This window comes from Archocentrus centrarchus, chromosome 5 (genome assembly GCF_007364275.1).
Source record: "Archocentrus centrarchus isolate MPI-CPG fArcCen1 chromosome 5, fArcCen1, whole genome shotgun sequence".
Lineage (NCBI taxonomy): Eukaryota > Metazoa > Chordata > Actinopteri > Cichliformes > Cichlidae > Archocentrus > Archocentrus centrarchus.
The window spans coordinates 16,888,806-16,907,220 of NC_044350.1; the positions used below are offsets into that span (position 1 = coordinate 16,888,806).

The window sequence follows — 18,415 nt, forward strand, 5'->3', positions numbered from 1 at the left end:
TCATTAGTTTGTTTTGAAGTCTTGAGCAATTCTACCACTGCTATCATGCCGTTTTGTTTTTTTAGTCTTAGTCAACCCATTTCTTTAGATTTTGCTAGGAAAATGGGAAATAGGTGCAGCAATTTACTGAATGTGTATTTGTGACAGTCTGCTAGTGCCTAAAGATACTGTTTTAAATTGGTTCTTTGTTGTCTTATGTGTAGACAGAATACTGGTTCATCCCTTGAGTTAGGTGCCTTTTTTCATGCTTGAATGATTCAGAGGTCCGTGTTAAGTGGCTTAACAAACAAAAAACAAAACATTCCTCTGAAAATGAGTGAAAAGGCAGCCAGTGTCCAAAGAAAACTTTGAAAAGCTTTCAGAAAGCCTGAAGAACTATTGCTCAAAACTAGTTTATAAATTATCAGAAAGTCTGTATTTTGCTCTCAGTTGGAGGCTAATGTGAATGTCACAATTTGGGGCATGACAAGTCAGTATCCCCCAGGACCTACAGGTGGGTGTTGGGGTGATTAAAGGGTTAACAGCATAAAGCGGCTTGAGTTCACTGCTTGACATAGTTTCAAACTTTGATGATATATCAATCATTAACCACTTAAAAGACACTCTTAAAGAACCTTTATTGCTCATTGTTTAAATTATATCATCACTGGATTAGTACAAAAACTGTGCATTTACATAGAGTTGTACAGAATCCATTTCACATTTACCAAAACAGTAACTGTGGCATGTTCCTTACTTATCCTCTTTAGAAAATAGAAAGAAAATGCTGGTATGTAGTGATTTTGATAAGGTCAGTCCCCTAAACACAACAAGACATAAAAACTGTAAATAAACCTATTATATCTGATGTTCTGACACAGTAAATTACTGTAAATCACATCAACACAACACATAAAAAAAAAAAAGGAAAAACAAAAACACACAAATTGTAAATTCGACCATTACTGTCAAATTATGGACCTCTTCAATAACGTGAGATTTTGGAGCACTTAAGCCATAAGCAGATCCCTTTACCACTGATAATGACAACAGAATCGGCACAACAAAAAAAAAAAAAAAAGCGTCGCTGAAGTATAGAATTCATTACACATGTAGTTATACCTGAAAACAACACACATAATGGCAAAACATAACACCCATAAATATCTGGAGATGGGCACTCAAAAAGAATACAGCACAGTTAATGGTCATTTCCAACAGCAAATTCATAAATGACATTTTAGACTTCACTTTGAGTGCTCTTCCAGCTTTGCTTCGTGGCTGTCTGGCTACACAACAGACTGAACTCTGAGCCCTTGGATTCTTTGCAGAAACCTCATTCAGCTGTTTTGGAGGGAACATATTAGACCAAATATTTGTTCATTCTTAAGTCAAATGTACTGCATGGCTGTAGAATACTGTATCTATTACATATGCAATGATACTGATACTTCAGTAGAAAGAGCAGTCTGAGGCTGCATATCTCCACCAAGGCTGAAAATTTCCTCCAGATCATGCATGCAGAGAGTCCCTGAATCCACAAAGATATATGGATCCAGATTAATTTGTTGAGAAAAATTTGATGTGCATCCAGATCAGCTCCAAAAGTTAATGACTTGTAAATTGGCCTCAGTCCTACATCTGGTACAGGGGAACCAATCACAAAACATCATTGGTGGAGGTAAGTACTCAATTTGTCTTTTCATATGGGAGGAGTGATGTTGTTCAAATTGAAAATGACAGTTTAATCTTCCACCAGCATTTATATAATCAAGTTAACTGAATGAGGAATAATATCAATAACATCATACTACTACTTAGCTGTACACAGAACCAGGCTCAGAAAAGTCTCAGATGTGTTAAAAGAATGCTAATCAGTCAAAGCTGCAGTTTTTACCCTTTTGACAGGCTTGATGTGCTTGTAGATTTCAGCCTTAGAGCAGAAGTGAAGTGATGCCAGCAAAAGGCAATACAGGCAAATCAGTTTTCCTGTAAGGTAACTGATTATTTTATTAATGGAAACATATATTTGGGAATCATACAACTGTCCCAATTATATGCAGATCAGCACAGCAAACATATGCTGCTTGGTAATCCTGAGCAGCTACAGCTCCCCTCCAGAGGATTCTTGTGCTTTTGCATCTCTCTTGGTTCTCCAGTGATTCAGAATTTGGCTCAATTTACAGGAGGTTCTGTCTAAGCTGTAGGACCACAAAAATATATTTCTATATAGTTTAAACATCACAAACTTTGTGTTTTGGTAGACGAGGGGAAATATTCATGTGTCAACTTTAAAAAAAAAAAAAAAAAAAAAAAAAAAAAGATGGTTATAACTTCCATTTGCTGTCATAATTCCCCTCTGCCAGGCCTGGTTATCCCCTCTCCTATACTGTGGTGTCATTTTTAAAAACGTGCAACCTTTCGTTGTTTGAATAAGTTTTCCAAGCTGTCCCTGTAGGCAGAAAAGAAAAAAAAAATCAAATAATCACTACGTTTGAAAAAAATGTAAAATTCTGACTATAACAAAGCACTTAATGCTGTTCCTCATATTAAAAATAGGCAGGCTTCAAAAGTCTTTGAAAGCAACACATCTGCACTTACTCTATTCTCCATCAGTAAGCACTAAGGCTTGGAGGATATCTGAAAGGGAGACGATTCCCTTCACCACCTCATGCTCGTCCACTACCACCAGCCTGTGCACCTGGAAGACACAGAGGTACACTGTCAGTGTTACACTGATCTCAGCAAGGTACTATTCCTACCAAAGGAATGTGTGGATAAACTGGTGTAAGACAAACTACACGTAACGCAGCTGTGCATGCAGAAGGAAAAGGGAGAGGGTTTTGTTTTTGTTTACATTTTAAATTATATATAAAATTGTAGATATCAGAATGATGACTCTTAGATCTTGGTAGCTCACCAATGCAAGAAGGATGAACGAATTAAGTTAGTTTCCAGCATCATATTTTTTATTATTGGATACTATTTAAACTATCCATCCATTTTCTCCTGCTTATCTAACTCAGGGTTGTGGTGGAGCTGGAGCCTATCCCAGCTGTAATAGGGCAAGAAGCAGGTTATACCCTTGACAGCAGGGCTAACGCACAGAGACTGACGATTATTCACATTCATACCTATGGTCAGTTTGGAATCACCAATTAACCTAGCATGCATGTTTGTTGACTGTGAGAGAAAGTACCCAGAGAGAACCCACGCAGACATGGGGAGAACATGCAAACTCCACACAGAAAGGCCCTGGCCTGGATTTGAACGCCAGACACTCTGGCTGTGAGGCAACAGTGCTAACCACCACATCACCACTATACCCAAGTAGTCTGGCATAAATCACAGTTAAATTTAACAATATATCCATCTCCTGGGCTTGGTGCAGACCTTTGGTTCATCCTCTGTCTGAAACAATGTAGTAATATGCTAATTAGCCACGTGCTCATGTTGATTTTGTTTTGTCCAAGTGGAGCTATAGAAGGTAATCCCTAATTAAAGCATGCTAGTCTGGTGAAATATACTAAAAGTGGACCTAATCTGCTCCCTTCCACCTTTGCATAATTCAAAGTTTAAAATAATCCTTATTTATATCATACTGGACTTTGATGCAGCCCCTGAATTTTACCTGTTTTAGCTTATTTCCCTTTAAGGCCACCCTCTCTTTAGAATAGAAAAGATTTATTTATTTGTCATTATACAGACTATACAATGAGATTGGAGATTTAGGCAGCTTTCTCATGATTTGCTGCCCCTCTCAAACAGAAGATTTGAATAGCAGGTGGATAGGGCTACTATGCTCACAGGTAAAGCTGTGTGCCTAAAATGACCCTAATAGGGATATCCACTCTCACTGACATCATTCAGATACAGCAGTGGAAAAACTCCTCTGAAATAGTGTGCTCAGAGGGAATACTTTTATCTAAACTGGCCTCATTATTTAAAACAATCATTCCACAAAGTTAAAGTTCAAAAGAATACACTGATCTGTTTCAGATTAATCTTTGTTGAGGAGCTTAAGTAGTGGATGATTTACACATGCAGTAGATAAACTGAACAAACACTGTGTACATCCTCTCTTCTCACCTCAGCCTCCACCAGTCTGTTGATAATGGCCTCGAGGGACTCGTGCCTGTTGCACGTCAGCACTCCTTCAAAGTACTGAGAGCGGTGCTGTAAGGCTTTGGTCACCGTCACATCCAGGTTGTTGTACGTCTTCTCTGCTGCCAGATTCTGTAAGAAGATACGCTCTTTACATATTTCCGATGTATTGTTTCTGACTGCCATTATAAGAGTGAGTTTATGGTGGTACAGGCAATATAATGCCCCTTATGCAATAGTTGTGAGACACAAAAACAGCACACAGTGACTGCTTGTAACTTACTATAACATCAAATTTTGAGTATATGTCCACCACTCGACCTGCAAGGCAGACGCAGCACAATGGAGCACAAAATTCAAGATGTCTTTGATCGTTAATGGAAACCCAACATGGACATCATTTCAGTCAGTCCTCATACCTTTGTCATCAACAACAGGGAGCGCCGACACTCTCTGCTCAACAAAAATACCCAGAGCTGTGTAGAGCGGTGTGTCTGCACGGACCACTGCTATGTTCTTGAAGGTCCCAATATTCAGTTCCTCTAAAGTCTGACTCAAGAATGAGGGTTTTGGCATCTCTGATATCTGGAAAGAAAACAAGAGATTGTATGTAATTAAAACTGTCCAGGTATAAGTTTTTTTGGTTAAGTTTTTTGGAAATATATTATTTCCTTAATCATAGATTGTTCTATATCAGACTCAAACACAAAAATGAAAATGGCAGATGATTTAAAGTACTTAGTGCAGCACCAGTGAGGTGAGGAGCCCTGGGGGGTACTTACAAAAAGCTTCAGGAACTTGAGAATCCTCTTGTGTGTGAGAATATAGAGCGTGTTCCCTGTCAGAGGGTCAATTACAGGCAATCTGTGGATCTTGTTCTTCAGCAGCGATGAAACAGCATCATACAAACTGTAACACAGAGATCAGGTTACTCATGTTATTTAGGGTTTTTTTTTTTTAGATTTTTTTAAGTACACTTGCTCAACTGCTCATTAATGCTATTATCTATTCAGCCAATCACATGACAGCACCTTAATGCATGTAGGCGCGGTCAAGACGACCTGCTGATTTCAAACTGATACATCCAATTGGATAAAAAAATCAATTTAAGTGACTGAATGTGGCATGTTTTTTGGCATTTCAGAAACAGCCGATCTACGGGGATTTTCCTGCAAACCATTTCTAGGGTGCCTGGTAGTTAAGTGAAAATGCCTTGTTGCTGTCAGAGATCAGAGGAGAATGGTCAGATTACCTCAAACTGATACAAAATGAAAAACACAAAAAAGAAGGCTCGGGACTGTTGAGCAGCTAAAATCCTCTATCAGACAAAAACAGAACAGTATTCCTGTCCCAACAGTCCAGCTGCTGCTCTCCTCAGTTCTGAGACATTTATGGACTGTTGTTAAAAGAAGAAGGGATGCTACACAGTGGTAAACACAGTCCTGTTCCACTTTTCCGAGATGTGTTGCTACCATCAAATTCAAAATATCATTTTGATGATTTTTTTTTTTTTTTTAAAGGTCAGTTTTCTTAATTTAAACATTTGACATGTTTTCTACGTTCTGTTGTGAATAATTTTGGGGGGAATTAGGGTTGCATACTGTATGTAAAATGAACTGTGAAAGGCATTTTCAGACTCTTAGTATTATAATACAAAAAAAAGCATTCACAACCTTAACACAGAGTGAGAATGAAACCAACACTCCTGCTGCTTACCTTGCATTAGGAGATATGCTAACCAGGGGCTTGAAAGAGTCTTGAAGGTACACCTCTATTGGAAAAAAGAACTGACAAATATAAAGTTTCCCTATAAAAAATTACAATTCCATTATGTTATGTATTTATTAAGGATCCTCACCTCTCCATGTTTCAATTTTATGCTCTTCCAACTCATATATCTGAACCTGAAAATTTACAATAAGAGAATGGGCTGAGGAACTAATAAAGAAATCAACAGAAGTTATTGAAACAAAGGAAGGGAGAGAAAATGCACATTTAGCAACAAATGAGTTAAAATACTATATAAGACTAAAAAAATTTTTGATGCAATTTGAGTTTGACATTTAATTGGTCATAGTGGCTACAACCATCTTACCAGTGGAGATTTGTAATAGCGATGAAGAATATTAATGAAGTCTGTGATGGTTAGCATACCTGCAGAGTCGAAACATGAGTCTGTTATTATTTTTTTATTTTTATTTTTTATTTTTAGTGAAACACAGCCAAATGGAAGTTACTCTTACCAACAAAGCACTGCTTCTTGCTATCCCATAAAGGCGCAGCTCTCACTCCATTAGAAACAAGAGCAAAAAATGCCTTCTTCACCTGAAGATTGATTGCACAATAGATTAAATCTGTATTAGATAATAAAAAAGTACATGCATACATTTTTAACTTGAGGCTTTTGTTTTACCTGAAGTGATGTATCAAACACAACTAATTTGGAGCTGGTGGGCACAAGGTCATAACAGCGGTGGGACTTCATAAACCTGGTGTACGCATTGTGCTCTGGATCTACAGAAATGAGAATCAGTTGTCAGTATTTTTAAACATAATTGATTGCCAGCATGAGAGACTGTATACAAGTCCCTCACCTTCAATGACTGGGTCCTTTTTGCCCTCAAGATCATCAATGGTTACTGGAATCTGCAAGATAAACAACAATGAAAATTCAGTTTGCATGGGTGTCAAAAAGGATGAATAACACAGCAAAATAATCCCAAACTATAGATCCATCGGAGTTATGGGTAGAAGTACTGATTGACCAGATATATCACCAAATTGGGCATATTTTCTGGTAGCAGTGGCTAATGTTTATCCGTTGTATCACATCAATATTGCACTGGTGCTACAACACTTTATTGTATACATTTTACAATCTATATTTTCTTGTGTCCCTGGCACAAAAGGGACAAATCCCTAGAAAGAATTCCTAGAAATGACCTTTAACATGGTTGACTTTATGGAAAATTTCGCAACCTGGTATATTAGGTAAGATGGCAGTGTGGGGATGGATGTGTTTGTCATGCACGGCAAAGCTGAATCTGAAGTTTACGGTTTGGTTTAAACAAATTCGGGAAAAGAGTTCAAAGATCGTGAAAAACACAGTTAAAGGAGCGCTTTAACTAGGCCTCTGATAAATATGTATTCACCAAGGTCTCCTTGTCATGTCAGCTGTTGCAGAGCAGTCATAAAAGTCACGAAAATGTGAACAGCTTCATTGTTGAGGACTCAACTCTGAGACGTGGTTAACTGTACTTTAAAACTGGACAGCAGACTGTATTCAGCCAGCTGGTTAAACATCAAACAATATAACTGTGCACTGAAATAAGATCCGCTGTAACTACTGAGAATTTAGTGATTCCCGGATGTCAAAAAGACTCGGCTATCATGATAAGTAACTACACTTGGTAAGGTTAGCGGAACGCAGAGTATTGCCTGTGAATCTATCAACATTACCGAGCCAGCCGAGATGACTCTATTTACGCTAAGTCTTTTCAGCTGCGTCATTATGTCACATGTTGTTATATTTTAGTGGTAACTGTACACCGGTACCGGGACTGATAATTACATACGCTTTCCTGACAGCTATCCAAGCTCACTAATAAGCAGGCTGGCCCCAGAACTACTACACCAAGAATTTGCTCGCTAGCTAGCTAGTACAGTTAGCATGCTTCGAAAAGTCGGGTTACTTCATTGACTTTAAACGTGGGAAAGTTTTATTTAAAAGCCGTCGGTCTTTACAAGCTACTAACTTACACACTCCATGTCCCATTAGCAGATTCGCCTCTCTGTAGCCGGTTATGTGTACAGCTTTCCAAGCCTTGAAGGTCTTCCGCTATAACTAACAGTGATCAGCATGAATGGTTGGACAGTCATTACCGTAATGTCTCTAATAATACCAAACTCCACAGATGTAATTTTAGTTACATTACGAAGCGGTTACAGCTCGGGTATATGAAATAATTTGTCATTTGTTTTATATATATATATATATATATATATATATATATATATATATATATATATATATATATATATATATATATATATATATATATATATACACCAGATGGAAGGAAATTTGAACAAATAATCCAACTTTAAGAAATATGCTTTGAGAATAAGGACTGCCATGAGTAAAGGTGTTGTTTTCCTTGTTCAGCTCCAAACCAAACTTTGAATTATTTTCAGAAACTTTTACAATGGCACAACTAAAGACCTATAAAAAAACAAAAAAAAAACAAAAACAACGAAATATATTTTTGATATGTGTATGAATGACCCTGTAATTTACTCTCGCTCTGTTTTTTTTTTTTTTTTGTGATGTAACCCTTGTATTCAGGTGCAGTAAGTATATACATGTTATTTTTTAATAAAGTTTAACTGGGAAAAAAGTTATCGCTCAGTGAAATCTCCTCTGCATGCATTGGTGCAGTGAAGTCTTAATACAGCGATTATGAATGAAAAATAGATTGTCGATACGTGAGGTATATGCAGTAATAAATGCGACTTGACTTTTTTCCCATCATTACGGTCAACTGCAACATTTTTAATATGATGGCTTAGGCGCCATGGACCACCAGTCTGTAGGTGACCATGGGAAATAATGATAGTTACTGGGCAGAAGCATAAATATATGAGCGCAAGCATAAATGATCAACTGGTGTCTCACGTGTAGACCTGAATTTGTCCACCGTAGAAATTATACAAATATTTAAATTTTATTATCTCATGACTGGAAGCTACCTTGCTTGGAAGCTTACCTGTTACAGGGGCGATTCTAGGTTCAAACTTTTAGGTGGGATCATCTATCAGTCATAATGTTATGCATGTCTTGTAATTAATATTAATGAATATGCTGATTGCAAATGTAGTCAACTCTTTTCACATTTGCAAACCAAGACGTCTTGACCATAATTTTCCAAAGTAAGTTGAAGAACAATTTGTGGCAATTTTGAATTCATACAAACCCCCCTTTGTTGTGTAGAGTCAGCATAGTGCATCATCCAGCCATTCTCTTCCGCTTATCCTTTTTAGGGTCGACCGGGGGGCGCTACCTGAGCTGTCATAGGGCGGGAGGCAGGATACACCCTGTGCAGCCTGTCGCAGGGCTGCACAGAGAGACAGAAAACCACTCGCATTCAAACCTTTGGGCAGTTTAGAATCACCAATTAACCTAACCCCACGAAGTGCATGTCTTTTGACTGTGGGAGAAATCTGGAGTACCCGGAGAAACTCCACAGAAAGGTCCTGGCCAAGGTGGATTGCGAACCTAGACCTCCTTGTTATGAGGCAATAGTGCTAACGACCGCGCCACAGTGCATCACGTATCCTACAATTATTGTTTTTCCATCTAACTTCACGATCTGTCTATTCGCTTACTTGGGTCTTCCTGCTCTTGTACAATCTTTCTATCCACTCAGTCTCCATCCTGCTCGCTGATTAAAAAATACGCAGACATTTTATAAGTCACAATAATCTCCTCGCATTATCAGAACAGTTTGCACATTTGCTATTTCAGGTAAAGCGTGTTTTGAATCTGCACCACTGATTTGTGTCATGAAATTACTTCTCCGTCCTCTTTCTGCCGCAGCAAAGTCCCGTTAATGACGAACCTGCTGCTGGAGCAGCAGCGCCTCTGTGTGAGTGTAACATCATGACAACAATAATACTGGACAGTTAAACCTGCTTTCATTCTAACCTGTAATGGTGGGAAAGTTGGGAAAATATAACATTAGAAGACAATGTTAGAAAATAATACTAATATACATTATTATTACTACTATTACTAAAGGGTCTAAACGGCTCATTGTTATATACAGATTCCCCGTGGAAGGAGTTGCATAATGTGTATTTTAGATCATTTTAGACCACCTGGTGGCAAGTATGGAGCTGATGAAGCAGTCAACACATGGGCCACACAAGCAATTTTTTTTTATAATGGGATTTTGCTTAAAATACATTTCAATGTCGGCAAAATTTACTGGGCTGCTGCAGAAGTTATTTTTTGCTCTATTTTATGACAACATCATAAAGTCCAGGGTTTTAGAAAGCATTGAATTGAATAGTAAGTTTTTTGGTGTGGCGTCTGTACTTGTTTCTAGTGAATTAGTTGCGGTTGCAGTGAAGAGGAATATGTTGAGAGCACTTCTTTGTAAACAATAGTCTTTGTTTTCCTCTTGGATGTGCCAACCCTAACTGCTTCCATCATTGTTCTCAAATTTCTTGATTTTGATTTTGTACACATCAAAATTTTCCATGCACATGCGTCGTGGTTAAATGATGCAAGACAGGACAGACTGGGTACAGGAAATTGCGTGCAAGGCCCTGCATGCACAGCTACTCAGGCACATAAGCACATAAGACTACCACACACACTCACAGAGTACACAGTGTACATCATGGACGCACGCCATGTGACAGTGTAGGGTGATCTACATCAGCATGTCCTATCACTGTGTGCCTGACTCCCCCACCCCACCCACACACATGCTGCAAGGTTGAAAACCACTGCACGTTGTGATTTATCAGTCCCAAATGTGTGTATATGCCTGTGTATGTATACAAGTGGTCTACTGCAGCTGTTCATTGTAGGGTCTGACAGCAGCTGGAAGGAAATACAGATAGTATTGCATGAAAAGTTGCACTGCACGAGTTGTAAAATACTTCACATCAGATAACTGTTCTGCAGCGCGGTAGACGCAATTTTCATACCCTCTACTTAAGTCACAGTAGCAATGCTATGGTGTAAAATGCCCTACAACATGAAAAGTTCAGCATTCAAAATCATAAAAAGTGAGTAAAAGTAAGTAAAAAGTAAGTGAGCTAAATAACTGGAAAAAGTCATAAATGAACATCATATGTTCATATCACAATATTGGGTCAAAAAAATTGACTGACATAACTTTAATGTCAGACCTGGAGCTTATTTGGTTACCTTTCATGGGGAGCTTTAAAGTTATAGCATAACTGTGCCACCCCCATACACTCCCCTAGCTACCATCTTTATTTATTCAATTACTTCAGTGTACATTTCCAATGGAAGAAAACACACAAAACTATCATCTGAAAACATACCTCTTTTAGAAGGCAAAAACATATGTTTTCTAATAAACTTCAAGTGCAAATCAAGTATTCAAAACACACACAAATGCAAAACCAGTAACAAAAGACTAAACATTGCTCACTACACCTTTCCACACACTGGAATATACATGTGATTTAGTTTAGAATGTAGTTTCAAGTTTTGAGTTTACTTAAATCTTTTAGTTTTGGATACCTTAACAACAGCCGGCAGGTATTTATATGTTGTTTCTGAAAATGCGGTGGATTTTTTGTGTGTGTGTGTGTGTGTGTGTCACTCCAAGCTTTAACAAAACTAAATTATGGTACAGTAACTGAATAACAGTTGTCCAACATATTGCTTACTTTTGGATCATTTGGGGTTTATTTAAGTTATTGAGGCTTTGCTAAACACTGGCTTAATTGCAGTTTTTCAAAAATATAAATCTGGTTCAACTCAAATATAATGCAAATTCTGTCAGTACCACCTATTCTTAAATAATGTAAAGGAGCCTCTTTTACAGCACAGTGAAATCTTAAATTATAACTTTAAACTCTTAAAAACTACACCATACCCAACTAAGACAATTTGTTGAGACTGATGCCTCATTAACAGCTGACTTTTGGCTGGAGAGCCACCAATCCACTCTGGATCATCTGGATCTGATAAATGTAGAATTATGTGCAACTTAAATCCCATGACTTTATTAGTTGTGATTTTTTTTCCCAATATGAGTATTTCATGGTAATTTCAAATTTTAAAATTCAACCCTTTTTTGTATTTAAGTAACATTTTGCTGCCCACACTTGGGGAATCACTTGTTTAAGCTATTGTGGGTGGGTGGGTGGGGTCAGCAGACAAATCAAATGAGTAACAGATTTATTTATATACAAAACTGTTTACAGCAAAATTTCTGAATCAACATTGACCCACGGGGGGGAATATTGGTGTTCAGGTGTACAACACCTGCACCCAAGGTGTCAAGTTAACAGAAGAAGAAGAAGAAAAAAAAAAAAAACAACTTTAAGAGCACCTTGAGTCATGAAAGGAAGCAGATTAGGGAGTTTGAACAACAGTAAGGCACAAGACACAGCATCACCAGCTTCTGTTCAACCATCATCATCATCAATTTGCAACTATTCATTCAGCACAGCACTTGATAAAATGTTACAATTTACCGCTAAAGGTATAACGTGAGGATTATGGGGAGAAAATCCACAGCTTGTCATGTATTTTTAAGGCTACAGATTCTATGAAAAACATCATCTCAAGTATCTGACTTTTACCATGCAAGTCTAAGGCTTGAATTCAGTGGGCTGCATGCCATACTGGCTTGGCTTTATCAAGCCCACATAAACCATCAAATCAAAACCACCAGTTCAAAAAAAAACAAAAAACCTAAGCTAATTCAGGCATTAAGCCACTTTGTCTTACACAATGTTAAAAAGTATTTTTAAAAACTCAATATTCATAATTAACAATGCACATATATGCATAAACTCTACTTAGGATAATGAAAAGAGCAAAACTCCATCACTCAAGAGATAACCAATGGTACCAACCCAATTTCTAATATAACATTTTATTTTTAAAAAAACAAGGCCATAAGTGGTAAATAGCAAAAATCTACTCCAATCTATCCTAAAGTTCTCTGAGTGTTGTCCATAACATTTTTATTACAGTTAATGAGAATTAAAATGTAGAAACAATGAAGGTTTTTCAGCTTATCAGAACTTAAAAAAATGTGAGTTGTCAAATATTTGAAGATATAACAGACTTCTCTTGTCTTGAAGACACTGCTCCACAGTTCATTAGTGAAAAGTACCTGAAGATGAGGAGACAAGTTATTACAGCGAGGACTGTGAAACCACAGTGGGATATCTAATGTACAATGTCAGCACAGGCTGTCCAAGGAAATCCACCATTTGTGAGAAATAATGACACTTTAACATCACATTTAAAGCAATGTGACCTGTGAGTCTGCATCAATGCCAAAAAGACCAGCTGAAGTAATACATCAGTCCTCAGAAAGACTATTAACCAGCTATCACTGGAGATTAATAAGGAATATGCCAGTGATTTCTCAAATATTAAGGTAAAAAAATTATGCAATCAACATGGAGAAACAAATTTGGCCGTCTAATTTTGTTTCTGAGCATTTTGTTCAACTCAAAAAGAAAAAAAAAGAAAAAAAAGAAATCAAGATTATGCCGAGACATAGCTTACATTTCAATATTTGAAGAAGGTGTTCACTGAAGATGCTGCTTTGCATAAAATTTAATCCTTGTCTTTGAAACTTCGATGTGTGGCAGTTCATCAACTGTCTGAGCAGTTGCTTTGCTATGTAAAATTAATCTAACATCACAATGGAGCAGAAAAGTTCCACCGCCGTGTCTTGGTGTCGGTGAGGTCACGATTGGCAAGCTGGTGAAGTTGTGCCTCCTGTCTTCAGTAAGGTAGCTTACTGATGTCTTGGATACACTTTCACATCACAACGCACTTCTTCTCCTCTGGGGGAGCATTTCCATCAGCTTTCTCCATCTCCAAAATGATCCGCTTGAAAACCTCCACAGCAGTCTGCATCGCAAGAATATTGCCATTAGAGTGACATTAAGTGTCTCAGAAATTATATGCAGGCTCAGCTATTTGTCAATACCTCATTTTCCTTGGCTGAGGACTCCATAAATGCAGCACCCCAGGAATCAGCAAGTTTTTTTCCCTCCTCTGGCTTAATAACCCTGAAAACAAAATACATATTTTTATATAAAATTGGATGCTTTACTTGAACTGCTAAAAAAAAAAAAAAAAAAAAAAAAAATGTTACCACTGTTACAGTTACCACTGAAACCTCTGAAAGGCTGACTTATTTTAAGACATCTAGGTAGACTTTCCATAACATGGATTACCTTTCCATGTGGAGATCTTTTTTGTTCCCTACAAGAACAGTTGGGACCCTAAAAGAGAAAAAGCCAAGTGTTAAAAAAAATCATTTAAAAACAAAAGACAATAATAGTTAACACTGGAATTTTAAGAGCTTAAACTTACTGAATCTTCCCAATCATGTCTAGAAGTTTATCATGTAGAACCTGCACAACTTCAAAACTGAACAGAGAAATCACAGCAATGTTAGGCACTGATCTGACAGCAGCTCTAACACACATCATATTTATCACTAATTTATCATAATAAAAACATTCATATTTGGTTCAAGCAATGAGCAAACATCAAAAACAACAGCCTGGAAACTTCTTATAATGTGGACAACTGAGCAGCTCATTAAAACAGTAAGACAAAAAAAAATATATTACTGCCAAAATAACTTATAAAGAGATTACACTTGTGTTTTCAAATGACTCTATTATCAGCTTTCCTCAAAGGCCACATCTGAATATTTCAAAGAAAACTGCTGGCATAAATTTTAAAGCACGGCTGATGTAATACAAAGACTGAAAACCTGTGTTAGATTATATGAAATTACTTCCAATCACCCACTCACCTTTTCATGGAAGTCACTGAATAGACAAGGACATAGCCATGGATGTCCATTGAGTGAGACTGTGGAAAAATTGAGTACTCATCCTGCAGACAGAGGTAAATAAAGCATCCGAGCACATATCAACACAAGCCAATTTTTTAAATGTGAAACACTGAAATTTAACAGATCAAAAGTACTGACTGAAAAACAAGAGTTTAGTGTTTTATTAATTATTGTTGTAAAATAACTACTTACCTGTCCAGCTGTATCAACGAGCTGAAGATTGAAGTCTTGGCCATTCACGCTGACCATTTTGTTAAAGGCTTTATTAACGGAAAGAAGGTTGAACTGGTTTACAATTCTTTATATGCAATTAAACTGTAAAAAACATTTTCATTGTTGCAACAATGTACAAACAAACAAATGATTAAACTTACTGTTTTCAATGGTGGGGTCATAGGAGTCAACAAACTGCCCTTCCACAAACTGTATAGTAAGGGATGACTTTCCTGAGCAAGAAAAAAATAATTATGCAGTTATTTACAAGTATTTTGAGACATAATTTAAACCATCTCTTTCCCACTGTTGTGACTTCTTGATCATTTTAAGCCTTTACATGAAAACTTAGCCTAGACAAAGAATTTTGACATTACATGACCTACAATTCTGTAATCTAATCAGAAATTTAAAATATACTGGCACAGTAAATGTTTCACATAGTTATTTTAATGTTATCAAATATGCTGCTCCGGTGGTGTCTAGAAAAGCTAACATATTTAACATTTTGTACTGAAGTTGATGACCCACCAGTTTCTGTAATGGCAGAGGTAAGGTTAGCAAAGGATGACTCATAAAAGGAAAAGCAGTGTTCTTCTGACAGACCTATCCTCTATACTACCACAAAATGTTGACATCTACCATTCCTAAGAGGTTATGTTTTATGACAGCTATAAAAGTTCATGAGTACATAAAAATTTTTTTTTTTTTTACAAAGGCGTGTAAATGAAATATTTATCAAAATAAACAATGTGAAAAAAAAAACACAGACATCTCTCTGTAAAAAACATGCACATATACAGCTGCTGAGTCAAAGCTGTAGATTGAATTATAAACGTTTAGAAAGATAAAATTTTTTTAAATGTTATTAAAACAAGAAAATTTTAAGAGGAAGACATGTAATCTCATTTAAAGACACTGACAAGTAAAATTGCCTGTATATTAATGCTGAGTTATTAAAGTTTTGGATTTTCTATTTTTTTAATTCAGTTTATTTTTTAATTGTTTGCAAATGTTTAGTTTATTTTTATTAGTTTCAGTAACATTAAGTGACATTTCTCTGTAAAACACATGCACAGATTATTCCACAGCTGCTGAGTCAAAATGGTAAACGATTTAATTACGGACATTTAGGAGAAGAAAATCCTTTTTCAAATGTTACAAAAAAACAAAACAAAAAAAAAAAAAAAAACAACACATTTTTAAAGAAAGCAGCCCCCCACCCCCCACCCCACACACACAAAAGAGTGATTTAAAGACACCGACACTTGTATAAACAGTAAACAAAAAGTCATTACGCCACAAATATAGATGGGCAACAAAACATGGTGCTTCAGTGGTCTCAAAACGAGGTTTCATAATTTTAAACAAATTTTAATAACTTGATAAGATCTCCAGTCTGTGCTGACTGACCTGCTAGACTAAAGGTTTGGAAGCACACATCACTCGGCGCTCAAGTGATGTGCTAAGTTTATTTTCACCGGTAACCTTTCATCTAGAAACATGTGGCTACAAACTTTACAGCATGATATGGTTGAACTGAGCGTGGTTCAGTAATTAATGTAGCAGGGAGGGGGTGGGAAAAAAAAAGGCATGCAACCCAAAGAAACAAAGGCAAGCTAGCGTTACTGTTGTACGTCGGATACGCTCACAAGGAAAACAAAGACAGGACATTAGCCTGTTACACGAGCTAGCTATGCAAGAGCTCGAAACCTGTACTCACCTACAGACCGGTAACCTAAAACGGCGATCTTTCTGTATTTCGGTTGAGGCATTGTGAGTGAGAAACGCTGTTCGGTAGGTCTTGAAAAATGTAGTACGCCACCTATAAATACTATCAAAACAAACTTTTATCGCCACATTCGTCTCGCGTCACGTGACAACAACAAACTTTTCGAGCCGCCGCTCGAGCTCTCCGCTGGGCCTCAAACTGAAACGGCAGACTTTAGCTACGGTAAATACAGCTTATAGTTATATAAAACTAAGTCCCTGCCTTCGTCCAGTACACTCATCGATTCTGGTGGGTATTCTGAAAGGATGTAATTGTCGTTTCAGCCGAAAGTGGAAACAGAGGGGGGAGAAGGGAGGGAAAAAAAAAAGCTGGTTCAACGCGGTCGCTGCTATCTGCAAGTCAAACTGACGGAAACTGTCATTGTGTAAGCACACCGTCGTAAAACCAGCCCACAAGTCAGAGCGGAGCGGACACGGGCAGTTTGTACAGCAGAGGTCACTTTTTGTACATCCCAGCGTGTGCGTGACCACCATACCCCCCCCCCCCCCCCCCTTTTTTTTTTAGACCTTTCCAGACCGACCTTCAGCCCACAGTACCGGGGGAGATGTGAAGTCAAATGAAGCAGGTGTTGATTTCCCGAGTTTCGGTGCAAGCATGAATTTTCAGATTTATGGGTCATTATACAATTGGAGGGCAGTTGAGGCTTCAAACATGGTTAAAAAAATTAAAAAGATATTTAAGAAAAACAATTAATAAACCATAAAAAAAAGATTTCTCCAGCTCAGGTATTAAAGGTACACTTTTTTTTTTGAGATATTTTAGTTGTGTGGTATGTTTGGCACAACCCTGTTACCAATACCCCAGAACCTGGAAAAGTGGATTCTAAAAATATTGTTTGACCATTAAGTTAAAGACTGATCATACTGATTAATACTCATTCAGTTTCAGATAAGACTTGACTCAATTTAAGCAACTTTCTAAATCTGCCTTACCCAACTTTTCTTTTAGTCACACAGTTTTGTTTTTGTTGTTTTTTTAAAAATATTTTCAAATCGTTGATCAAAAAAGACTATTCATATATTAATTCAAAACTGTTACATATGCAATAGGTTAAACCCTTGTGAGCTAAGAAAAACATCTATGATTATTTTAGTCAAACTGATATGGTAACAGGGTTCAAATTAGAGTAACAGGGTTGCACAAGATAACAGAGTTGAATGGATATATTACTTTTACTTGATTATGACATACATGTGACAAATAAATACTCATGACCACAGAAATGCTGTTTAATGACATTTTATGTGTTTTTAAAACAATGTTTGTAAATGTTTGTTTTATATGTATGGTAACAGGGTTGCAAATCGGTGTTAGTATTAGTGTTTTCACTGAAAAAGATGTGAGCTGTGGATTGTGAAAGTTGACAATAAATATAGATATATAAATAAATGAAGGGAAGTTTGAAATCAATTTGTCCTCTTTTGGTAATATGGGTAACAAGTTATAATGACACAATCTACTCAGAAAAGATGGGAAAAATCCAAAATATGTCAAAGAGGACTGACTTACTTTAAAATATGTTGATGTTAAATAAATTATAATAGACATGTATCAACAAAATCAAAACAGAAAAAGTGAATTTATGACTTATTTTAACTGTTATATTTGACATACAATTTGGTTATCAAGAAGTTGGGACAAGAGAAAAATGCCATTTTGGGGGAGCTCCCAGGAGCTATTTTGTATTTTAAATAATATTTTGGAACCTCTTTTTCAACAGCTA

General features: G+C 36.9%; 2 protein-coding genes across 2 annotated transcripts; both read right to left on the reverse strand.

Annotated features, from left to right (window-relative positions):
* Positions 1-608: 608 nt before the first annotated feature.
* prkag1 (protein kinase, AMP-activated, gamma 1 non-catalytic subunit) lies at positions 609-7,966 on the reverse strand. Its single transcript, XM_030729730.1, has 13 exons — positions 7,843-7,966; positions 6,678-6,729; positions 6,497-6,597; positions 6,327-6,408; positions 6,179-6,237; positions 5,942-5,987; positions 5,800-5,854; positions 4,866-4,992; positions 4,503-4,668; positions 4,367-4,404; positions 4,069-4,215; positions 2,581-2,680; positions 609-2,431 (listed from the first exon to the last, which is right to left on the reverse strand). Exons 1-12 carry the CDS (start codon positions 7,849-7,851, stop codon positions 2,582-2,584), a joined length of 981 nt encoding a protein of 326 aa, XP_030585590.1. The 5' UTR covers positions 7,852-7,966; the 3' UTR covers positions 609-2,431; position 2,581.
* A 5,442-nt stretch (positions 7,967-13,408) lies between these two features.
* Positions 13,409-17,072, reverse strand: rhebl1 (Ras homolog, mTORC1 binding like 1). The gene is made up of 8 exons (XM_030730273.1): positions 16,624-17,072; positions 15,062-15,133; positions 14,880-14,947; positions 14,646-14,728; positions 14,195-14,251; positions 14,056-14,103; positions 13,806-13,887; positions 13,409-13,726 (listed from the first exon to the last, which is right to left on the reverse strand). Exons 1-8 carry the CDS (start codon positions 16,673-16,675, stop codon positions 13,634-13,636), a joined length of 555 nt encoding a protein of 184 aa, XP_030586133.1. The 5' UTR covers positions 16,676-17,072; the 3' UTR covers positions 13,409-13,633.
* Between the last annotated feature and the right edge of the window lie 1,343 nt (positions 17,073-18,415).

Coding starts and splice junctions, on each gene's coding strand:
- prkag1 (XM_030729730.1), bottom strand. Junction 5,988..6,178: donor GCTATTACAAATCTCCACTG/GTAAGATGGTTG, acceptor GTAAATTTTCAG/GTTCAGATATATGAGTTGGA. Junction 5,855..5,941: donor TAAAATTGAAACATGGAGAG/GTGAGGATCCTT, acceptor TTTTTCCAATAG/AGGTGTACCTTCAAGACTCT.
- rhebl1 (XM_030730273.1), bottom strand. CDS start 16,675: ATGCCTCAACCGAAATACAGAAAGATCGCCGTTTTAGGTTACCGGTCT. Junction 15,134..16,623: donor TTTAGGTTACCGGTCTGTAG/GTGAGTACAGGT, acceptor TTTCTTGCTCAG/GAAAGTCATCCCTTACTATA. Junction 13,888..14,055: donor AAAGATCTCCACATGGAAAG/GTAATCCATGTT, acceptor TTTTGTTTTCAG/GGTTATTAAGCCAGAGGAGG.